This window comes from Cariama cristata, unplaced genomic scaffold (assembly GCF_000690535.1).
Source record: "Cariama cristata isolate BGI_N322 unplaced genomic scaffold, ASM69053v1 scaffold1320, whole genome shotgun sequence".
Classification (NCBI taxonomy): domain Eukaryota; kingdom Metazoa; phylum Chordata; class Aves; order Cariamiformes; family Cariamidae; genus Cariama; species Cariama cristata.
Genome location: NW_009595049.1, coordinates 25,919 through 37,083, shown reverse-complemented (window position 1 = coordinate 37,083; position 11,165 = coordinate 25,919). Strand labels below are relative to the sequence as shown.

Sequence of the window (11,165 nt, the reverse complement as noted above, 5' to 3'; positions counted from 1 at the left end):
AGTTCCATCTACAGAAGCCTTTCATGTTAGAGACATATCCCACATGTGAGTTATTGTTACGATTCAATAAATACTTTACAAAAATAATGCTAGCTTTTTAAAAAAATTAAGACATTTTAACCGACCAATAGCTCCTCCCAGACAGCTTCCTTAAAGAATGGCTTCTTCTGTAGGACACTCTGCACTCAGCATATGGTAAGGGGGGAAAAGGGCTGGTTGCATGCGTTATCTCAGGGAACTTAGAAATGTGTATTCCAGTTTTTCTGTTCTTTAAAAAAATAAACGTCTGTCTTTCTTTACTTAAAGAAAGAAACAAGCAGACCTAAACAGTCTTCATATTAAAAAATGGGAAGTAACTGTGATTTTATTTTTTTTCCTTTGACATGGTTTCCTTCTCTGGCCTCACTCCTCCAAAGACTTACGGCATACTTAGTTTACAGGTAGCTGTCCTGAAGATCTGCTCCCCAGCATAAGACCTAAGCCTTGGCAGCGGTAGCTCCATATCTGAGGCATCTCCAGGAGCGGGCTGTTTGTAACTCTTGCAGAACCACTGCATCGGGACTTTTTCTGGTCCGTAGGAAAACCGCAGCTACGTCTCCCTGCAAGCCTACCCCAGGTGGGCTGCAAAGACCTGAGCTAGAAGGTAACAGGAAGAATTCCAAGAAAAAATGGCTAGTAACTGTCTGTATTCACTTTTGAGTATTACCCTTAGATATGACTAGTCATGACATCAATTATAGAGAAAACTGATGCTGTAGGTGCATTAATCTTGTAAACGATTCCCATATGGAAGAGTACATTCTTCAATCCTATTGTTTATAACAACTTTTAAATATGTGCCCTGCTCAGCTGGGGCCTTGGGGCCTGATGGTGATGGCAGCTCTGTGTGTGTGTGTGTGTCCCTGCCTTACATTACAGCTGGGGAATAAAATGAAATGCACATTATTAAATGAACGTTATTGCAGTATAAAATCCTACCAGGACAAGTTTTATGTTTGTCTGTAAAAATAGGTGTGTGAGATAGAGAGATATGTGTTTATAAATTACACACACTATGAAAAATACTTATGTATTATATTACAACTATATACATTCATTAGAAAGAAACTGGTCAACCCCTGTCAAGGAGACAATGCAGCAGCTGGTATCAGTTCTTTGGCATCCAGGAAACAAATGCTATTTTGTGTCTGAAGAGGAGGAAAAATCTTCTCAGTATTCCCTTGCTTCTTGAAATTGCTTGTAGTAGTCTTCGTCTGAAGGGTTTTCTGTACACTTCTGCCCATTGTTTGGAGGCCGCGCTTCATTGTATCGGCTCCAGTCACCTTTGCATATAATCCAAGGCAGAATGTCCACTTTGTAATGGAGTTCTGCTGAGAATTCGATGCTGATCAGGTTTGGCGTACCCGCCCCTTTCCCTCTGGTAATCAGCTGCATGTTATCATCATAGCAGCAGTGCTGTGCTGCAAGCGTTGTGCTTTCCAAAGAGAGCATGGAGCGGATGCAGTACCGTGCAGTGGGCTTATAGATCTCCAGTTTTTCCTTTGGACCGCTTGCATCTTTCCAGCGGAAGTTTTTCCTCTTAATTCGATCATAGATTTCAGCAGTGCTGTATGCTACTTCTCTGGGGTAGGAGCATGGGCAGCTGGGAAGATCATTGACCACTTTGTGCATATATTTCTTCAAGAACTCACTTTTGCAGCTCATCCATCTTTCACAGCTATCAGTATCTGTTTAAGGGCAGGAAATGGAAACTTAAGATACATTATGCAGCATCCCAGTTCGCGTGATCAGTGATAACAAGTGAGTAAAGCCTAACTGTTCAGCACCAGCGCTTTACTTAAGAAAGAAAGGGCAGTCAAAGCTTGCCTCCCTGCCTGCAATGTGTTAATGTGCTGTCTTGTCAGATAAAGAAATCACATGTGTGACTGGCTTGAGGGCCTCAGGCAACACTAGTCTCAATTATAGTGCAGCACCACGCCAGTAAGAGTCTTTGACGTTTCTTCTACCTGGCAAATTCTAATTAAGCTGCAGATATCCCTACGCAGAGCAAGAGACACCGTCGTGGGTTTGCAGGCGACAGAACTGAAGCAGGGAAATCACAGTGATTTCATTTGAGGCAGTCCCCAGTTCGAACCCCTAGTCCACACACTCGCCTTGTAAGAACAGCAGATTCAGCTGCTGAAGGATGAAGTTTCTCATGAGGCTAGAAATACCAAGATGGCAAGCAAGGCCTGGATTACTTTTTCTGAAGTTCAATATTAAGCCCTAATTCAGACTTTCTTTTAACTAACAAATACTTTTTCCTACTTGGTCTCCGTCTTCCCAAAGGGGTATTTCAAGCAGCTGTAGTTCAAATGTGGAGACTGACATCTTAGCTGGCAAATGCAGCCAAAAGTCATTCAGATTCCGAAAGGGCATATGTGACATGATATCAGAGTGTCTGTACGTGAGGAGGATTTAATGGCACCAAAGCCATGACTTATAGCTGGGATTAAAGAGATTTATAGACTAGCAGCATACTTAATACTGGCACTTTATTATTTTGCAAGAGTCTTGGGACAAGCCAGTTAAACGTCTCCGACCTAAAACATCATTTAAGGTGTCTGTATCATGCTATGGGCTTTCAAAAAAACCCCTGCACATCTTGCTCCACATTTACTTAACAAGACTCTGGAGTAAGGCAAAGACTGGGACCCAAAACTCTCAGAGCAAACATTCTTGCAAAATATTTACTTAGTGATCTGTGTCCTGTTTTTCTATCTCCTTAAAGACTCCTATCCCGGCTGTCATTAACTATCGTGCTCTACCACCATAGGAGAGGGGTGCTGGATTACATTATTTATCCAATTAGTCCACCAGCCAGTGTCCAAGAGTGACCACACTATGGTTTCATTGGAAGGATGAAGTCAGAACATTATAGAGGTTGGACTGAGTTTTAGATAAATTAGTATCAAGTCATGCCCTATAAAATTGCTGTGGCTAGCTCCACTGCAGCACACACAGTTATAAAAGCTATGCATACTCATAAATGTCATTGCCTGTTTTTTTTTTTTATGTGATAGCTGTACGTAAAATGCTTTTATAGTATCTTCCGTTCGAGGCTATTTCAGCAAAATGTTAAATGGTGTTTGATTTTTTTCCCCCTCCATTAGTGTGGAGCCTTACAGCTCTTTTCTGAACTAGGACAGAGAAGCACCATTTTACAGTGAAAGAAGCACAGAAACTTGCTAAGACTTAAGAGAGGAAAGATTCTATGACAGGAGCAAGCTAGGGTTCAGAGCATAAACTTAAGCAAGATAAGTAGATGGTCAGTATTACTGACATTTTTAATGGTAAACTCAAAATCTTGGTCCCGCAGTGAGATGCCAAACAGGAAAATCTAAGGAAGTCTCTTATCTATTACTGAAAGATTGACTAGGCTGCTTACCAACTTCAAACAGTTTGGTAGCGTTGAAGTCTTCACTTCCTGCCAGTAAGCTGACTTCTGTGGCAGCTGTCCGGAAGGTATCCTCGATCCCTAAGACAAACACGTGTTAGTGGTGGTGGTGTTTTCCCATTAACACACAATGCAATCAACTGCCGCCCTGTCATCCCCTCCTTCCCCAGTTCGGCAAGGTCCTTTTGTTGGGCAGGGAAGTAATCCGAGGTGCTGCTGGAGGGAGCGTTCCTTTAAAAGTCTAATGACCAAGGAATCCGGGGTGTTAGGAAGATAAAGAATTAGCTTAGCCCAAAGGTCACAAGTTTTCAAGTTTTAGAGCTTAGATTATATTTAAGCAACAAACTGGTCAGTTTTATGAACCCAGTGCAGGGACAGCAGCGAGGAAACCAAGTTTGTTCCTCCTCCTCCTCCTGATGCAAGGCGTGCCAGCATCTGCCAGTATTTGAGGCAGGAGTTTTGCGGACACTTCACCAACAGCCACCTGGTCAGCTTTATGTGACCAACGTCTTCTCCAGAGCATGTATCACAAGGGACTGACAAGATAAAAACAAGTGTCCCAGTGGAAGCTCTACAGCCCTGGGTAAAATGTGACGTCTAAAGGAGACAGCCTTTGTGCCACTTTCTGAAACAGAGCGACACGCCTGAAGATGGGCAAATAAGTTCATGTCCGTATGTGGGCAACCATTTTTCAGGAAGCACGAGGAAGAATGATGCTATTACAAGATGACTGGTGCTTGTTGCTCTCTCCCAATGCTCGGGAGTGAAAGGCGTGAGTAGGCAAGAGACAAATATCATCTCCGATCGATCCCATCCCCCACCACCTATAGCAATCAAATAACAGGATCTTAAAATATCAGGCTCTTCCAACAATCTCCAGTTAAGTGTTTGCTATCAGTAGAGAGAAACACGGAGTGCCAGAAAATGTCTTAATTGATCTTGCCAAAGCAAACATCCTTTCATTGCTGCTTTAGTTCAGCCTACCTACCAGTCTAATGTTTCCCTAATGCTTCTGTGCCACCTAGCCTTAAAACAAATGTCTCTTCAAAGAAGTATTTGAACAGGTTTGGTGTGGTTTTTTTCCTCTCCATCGAGTTAAAGACCTCCAAAGAGAGCAGAAAGGTCTCTAATACGTGATAACTATATGGTTAATAATGCAGTCTGTTCACCATGCATCTTCTTGCCAATGAACTTTCTCCTGATCTCCTGAACTGGGGCATAATAGTGGCTTGCAAAGCTTCAAAACAGCCTCAGGCCGCTTTTCAATAAAATTATCATAGGGTTTTGCCTTAACTCCAGCAGTAGATGCGGAATAATAGATACCCAAGAACCCATTACAAGGCAGTAATTCACTGCTGGAATTACAAACAGCAGAAGCCGAGCTTTGCCCTTGTAATTTTAAAAATGTCAGCACAGCCTCAAAGAGTGAATATATTTTGCTTGCTGATCGTTGGGGGTCTGTTATATGACTTAATATATTCCTTCAAGTTTGCCACTGTTTGATGCTAGCTGGTAATAAATACTGGAGAATATAACTGGAGGCTACATGCTTTCTTCTGGAATTAACCCCTTATTATTGAGGTCTTAGGATGTATGAGAGCATCCGGAAACATTTCTCTCCTGAACTGCCTAGCAGCCATTACCTTGCAGTGGGTGCACACATCTATCTGCGAACGAGAAACTTCTCTCCGACTCTCTCACTGAGGGTCCTCCGTCTTCTCTCCAGCACTGCTGACATTTCACTTCCCATCAAAAAAACCTGACCTCCAGTTTAAGAATTTCTGCCTTTCTGAGTCATTAAGTAAACTCAGTGAAATGCATACCACCACAACATGTGTTTTTACTTCTCTCCCATCTTAGGAAGTAATGAAATTGCACATATCCCATGCATTGTGGCACCTCCTGCATCATTGCATTACAAACTTGCCTAAATCCAAACACACAGCAGCATTTAAAGAACATCATGGGAAAGTTTTTCCATAGCAGCTTTACATTTTTATGCTGTAGGTTTGAGTGCTCAGCCCTGCTCTCACCAAAGCGAAAACCGCATGATGGTAAGGCCACCTCCGTTGCCGGCATTTAAACGTCAACGCCGGTAGACGGGTAGGAGCTAAGCTAAGGCTCCTTGGCCGTATTTTCTGAATGCATTCAAGCCAAAACTATACATTGCTTCATCCCATTGTGCACAGCTGTTGCGGGACCAAAATTCCTGTTTTATCATTCTCCAATTATCAAGCAACACGTAATGAAACAGAGACGACATTTCCAACTTAACGTTGGCTTTCTAGGACAGGAAATTCTATAGCTTAATGCCCAATGAACCCAAAATCTCTGGAGTGAAACGCAAAGCAGGTATTTTAAAGGTTTTTTTTTCGCACTAATACACATGGAGTCTTAAAGCAACTCGACATACATTAAGCACAAAACTTAAAAGCCATATAACTGGAGGGGAGCTATTTGTTCAGCACACAGGCATGCCCATTCACCGCACAGCAAAATACGAGCTCGCTGAGGTAACAGTCAGCACAGCCGTTTTGAAATTCTAAAATTAATACAAATTTGTTTCAAGAGAGTAGATTACACCCTTTGGAATACAAAACGTACCGTGCACAAAAATGACTGCCGTAGCCTAAAAAAAGCCTGTATTTGTCTTTTAAGTTCCAGGGGACAGAAGACTGCATGTAGCAGTGTATTATTACTAGCAAAGAACCTGCTATTTCGTAAATGGCCTTGAAAACCAGCGTGTCTCTTCCCACCGAAACGCTTACCTAGCCGGGGAAGAAACAGGCCCTGGCCTTTGTGTAGAGGAGGGCTCTCCCCGCCGCCGCCTCCCCCACCTCTCCCCGCTCCCCTCTGACAGCAGGTCGCGGGACCGCGCTCACACCTGGGCAGTTGGGCCTGTCGCAGGTCCGCGACTCGGTGGCGGTGCAGGCGTACCCGCAGGACCTCGTCCGCTTCTGATTGCCACTCCCGCAGGTGACGCTACAGAGGGACCACGGACTCCAGTCTCCCTCACCGTCAATATAATCTGTGTAAGAACAAAGATGAGGAAGGAAATGAAGAAACAAAACTCCTACTACCCAAAACTACTGTGTAGTGTTTTTTATTAAGAAGGCAAAACAAGAATGGAATCCAGATGTCTCTACCTGAAGCTTGGGCTAAACGCCAGGCCCAAGCCTGCTGTTTAAACAGTTTTCGCACTTGATGCTCCTCAGGGAAATGCATGCAACATTATTTGAAAAAATATTTCCTTTCTCTTTTGACCTTTTGGCAGCTGAGAATCCTCAGCTACAAAGCTGGGTCATGAACTAACAATACACATCTATTCACATAATTTCCCTGTGTACAGGAATATGTTTTCTGACCACAGACTAATCTGGCACAGGACAAATTAAGTTTTCTTTTTCATCTTTTCAAAACAGACAGCAATAGCACATCAATACTCAATTAATTTTTAGGACATAGTGAATGTTGGCCCATGGGAGGCTGAGGGTCACCTGTGAAAAATCGCAGTTCTGTTTTTCAGTCCCTTAAACAGGAAACATATTACAGGAATACTGCTATGAATATAGAGAACCACATATGCATCTTGCACCCGGAACAACATGCAATTTGTAGTGTTTCATGTGCATTATTAAATAACATCAAATCTGACTCTTTACTAGCAGGAACCTTCTGAAAACGAAACACAACTTGATTCTCCTCTAGTAGACCGCCAAGGGCAAACGACACCAAGTCTGCACCACCGTGCCTCAGTGCCACCGTAAGTACCTAAACCCCTTAGAACCAGTCTCCTTTGGTTGCCGAGTTAGCTAGCTGTTGCCCATCCCACCTTGTGAAGACCACCAAACGGAGCCCAGGAAACAATCCCCGTTTTCTTGCCTGCCCACTGGCCTCCCCGGCGGAGCGTTGTCTCTTGCTAGGGAACGTCTGGCTTAACGGATTGCTCTGCAACCTACAGGAGATATTTAACTGACCCTGTGATCAGAACTTTGCTCCTTTGGGTTAAACCAGCACCGCTAGCACGGCATGATCAGGTTCAGTGATCCCGAGCCAGCCCTGCTCTGCAGCTATAGACTGAAGACATATGTACAGGCAAGACACAGGGACAGATCCCTGCCTCTGTGCTACACGCGATTCCCGCTCCCCCCCGCACTGCCATGCTGTCTGTGGGCTTCCTGAGCTGCTTAGCAGAACACGTAATTTGATTTGTACCATATGTAATGACTGATGACAACTCTGTGGGGTGCTATTAAACATTTATTGCCAGGAGTATGGGAAGGTTATATATCTCACCCGTAGCAAGCTGCCTAGATGTGAGCTCCTTGTGGCAAGGACCTTATGTGCTTCTCTTCCTTTTCTTACACTGCCGCTGATTGGGAAGCCACCACACTTGAATCAGGTGTCCACGGTGTGACGTGGGTGGGAATGTGGTCTATGTGCAAAGACTCGCGATTCTGGATTTGCCAACAGGCGGGCACTACAACAGTCTGAAGAGGTGTACGACATCTCAGGAAAATGTGACGGCCCTCACTCCCTGCCCCTGTTCTCCTTCCCAGCTCTGATTTTTTTCCCCCCCTCATGGCTGGCCAGGAAGAGGGAGGGTGAGCAGGTGCAACGCTTGTCCGAGAGCCTAGCCTGGGAGGCCCGGGAAGGGCAGAGCCGTGCGGCGCGTTTTGGCAGGGGCAGGACGAGGGAGATCGAGCCGTGAAGCGGGTGGAACGGGTCAATGGGTGGAACCAGCATAAAAGCCCCGTACAGGCAGGATCTGCTGCTGCATCCTCCTGGCCCACGCCAACGGCTCACAACATTTTAGGTTAGTCAGAAGGCCAGGACTCTTCTCCAATTAGTAGGGTGCTCTGGTGTACAGCAGAGAGCTCTAGGACAATTTTTAGGCCTATCTACCTAGTGTTTATACTGCACTGTGAAGCACACAGTACCTACTATTAAATATATCACGTTAGATTTTTCAGCTGGAGCTCAACCTGTTCTTCCTATTTTTATATTTGTAACTGTTATTATTTTTATTCTACCGCAATTACTTGCGAAAGCAATTTTATTTTACCTAGGTGAATAACTACCTAATATATCAATTCTTGCCAATAAAGTGTGCCCACAAATAAATGCAGGTGCAAAATGAAGGGATAGACTTTAATCTTCTGGCCACAAAATTTAATACATATGCATGTGTTTAAGTACGCTGTTCCACAAAAAAAAGGCACTCTCAATTGCTAAGGCTCTAGGACTTAAAGTTAACCAAAACAGGGGAAAAATAAGACTGAATCAGTGCATGACAGCCACTCTGCAGTATCCAAGGAACGCAATAGAAGTGCCAGGGTAAAAGTACTGTGGCTTTGAAACCCTGCTCTAACTAAAAATCTTCTGTGTTTACGTACAACTTACATCTGAGAGGCTCTGAGCTACCTGTGCGCAGGTATTGGTTCACCTCCCTCGACTCACTCCCACGGGGACAGTTACAGCCCGCTGGGGCAGGCAATGACTGCAGCTCCTCTCTGTTTCTAGTTCCTGCAACTGTTTCATACCACAAGCTGAAAACAATTGTTTTCGCCATGACACATCTGGAAGGGAATTACACACGCAAATACACAATGTTCCTGCTGCATATGCCACTCCCCACACATGCACCAACATAATTCATCTTATTTGTGTATCCACCAAATACTATCACGTTTTAGATCTGCTTATTTATCCAATAATTATATTTTGGTTCCCAAACCACCGCACGATTCTAAATTTGTACTTCTCCTTACTCTAAAAATAAATATGAGACCTTGTTTCCCTTGCTTTTAAAAAAAGTACACTCAGGACTAAAAAAAGGTCCTCTTATGGGATAACTGGTATGATTTTCAAGATTATAGACTTTTACTAGTGGAATGCAGCTACCACAGTACTGCTTGTGCATCTGCACAGATTTGTATTTAAAAGCTGATGAACAAAAGCCACATGTTGAAAAATTCTATTTTGCTTGGCCTCCTGTCAGCGCTGCCTCACCATTCTCATTTCCTCCAAACTCGTTTTTACAATCCCAAGATGCCCATAAGAGGCCTGGAACGCAAGCTTACCATACTCTGGCTGCTCCTTGGACTCAAATGCCCGGTGACCGGGTGCACGACTATCCCACCCACCGAGAGGGTTTAGGAAGTTGCTGTCCTCAGTAGTGCTGTCATACTTGTAGTCCTGGTCACCGCTGCTCATGCGAGTCAAGGTGGAGGACCTCTGCCACCAGTTTCTCCAGTCAGGCGATGGCACTGGCCAGCTAGGCTTGCTGCTCTCTTTCTGCAGCTCCTTGTCTGTGTCGGTGTCGGGGCCATCCACCACTTCAATGGTAACCTACGGGATTCAAAACAGACCCGCCTTTTTGTCAGGGTCTCCTCCTAGTCGGTGGGAAACTTTCTATACAGTGAAGACAAACGACTGGTGTTGCTTTGCAAAGGGGCTGTGTAATACCGTAGGGTTTGCATCTTGTAAACCATATGCGGATTACTGAGCCCAGAGGTAGGCAGTGGCTGAGCGATTCCTTCTGCTACCTCCGCTGAATCAGACCTTGGAACACAGGCTAGGAAAAATCCCACACAAAATAATAACCCATGGTGTGCCTAGAACCTTTGCAGCCGAATCTTCTGCCTTTTAAAGATGTTTAAACCTGAGCATAGATGACCAGGAAAAAGGAAACCAAATCTGTTACTCTAATTACGCTGAGGCTGAATTTGAGGCAAGCATGAGGCACACCAGTGCGCAGAGCCCGTTCCAAGGACTTGGGCTGACTCAGGAGAGGGCTACGTAAGTCCAAGCATGCGAAGATGGAAGACGCAGAGCCCAGGGTCTCTGCCGGGGTTGCACCTGCCTTGCTGGTAGCAGCAGCTCAGCCCAGCCCCTTGCACGGCCCTCCCCGCAGCACCAGCGTCTCCATCACGCGATGGCGTGGGCTGTCACCGCTATGTGAAATCACACTCTGTGGTGATGAGAGCCACCAGCTCTTTCAGCCACCGCTGTGTCACTTGCTGCTAAGCCCTCTGAAGAAGGTCCTCCTTCTGTGCTGGAGAGTACGCTGATACACAACCCATTTACAGTTTCTACAGAAGCCCAGAGCCAAGATCTAAAGTTTGCTGCCCAATTCCCTCACAGACATCATGAATACAATCATAATTCTGCATAGGAACAACCCTTGATTACTCCTTTTCTGTGTGGAACAATGTGTAATTATGAAACTCTTGAATAAATAGTGTGCGTGCACATAGGTGGCTATAAACAGGTAGAAAGAGGAACTAGTCATCAGAAACCTTGGCTCTGAGAGTCATGCAAGCATGGCGTGGCCACAGACAAATGCTCTGCCACTTCACGCTGCTGTGGCTCAGTGATCACACTGGACCGGCTAAACAACCAGGATACAGACGTGACTATCAGATACACCTGCAAGGTTTAATAGGTACGGAGGTATTCTTCATGTTTTACAGAGTCACAAAGTTTGTCAAGACAGTACTCCATGAAAATTGGGTTGTGTAAAGCCAGGAAAAACAGAATAATGTACTATTACGCTAAAAGTCATTTACATGGCTCTATGGATTTGCATTTTGGATAAAAGGGTTAGTTTTATACAATTGTTACGAGCAAAATCACAAGACACACACAAGAAAGAGAAAGAAATGAGTGTCCGTGTTTCTTCAGCTACCTGTGATCCACAGAGGAGTGTGACATGGGAAGCAAAACC

The 11,165-nt window shown here is 44.6% G+C and overlaps 1 protein-coding gene across 1 annotated transcript in view; it reads right to left on the bottom strand.

Annotated features, from left to right (window-relative positions):
* Positions 1-1,057: 1,057 nt before the first annotated feature.
* Positions 1,058-11,165, bottom strand: part of ISM1 (isthmin 1, angiogenesis inhibitor) — a 33,484-nt gene continuing 23,376 nt past the window's right edge. The window contains 4 exon segments of the mRNA XM_009700209.1: positions 1,058-1,727; positions 3,428-3,517; positions 6,321-6,464; positions 9,520-9,787. Of these exon segments, the coding sequence (XP_009698511.1) occupies positions 1,210-1,727; positions 3,428-3,517; positions 6,321-6,464; positions 9,520-9,787 (1,020 nt within the window). The 3' untranslated portion in view covers positions 1,058-1,209.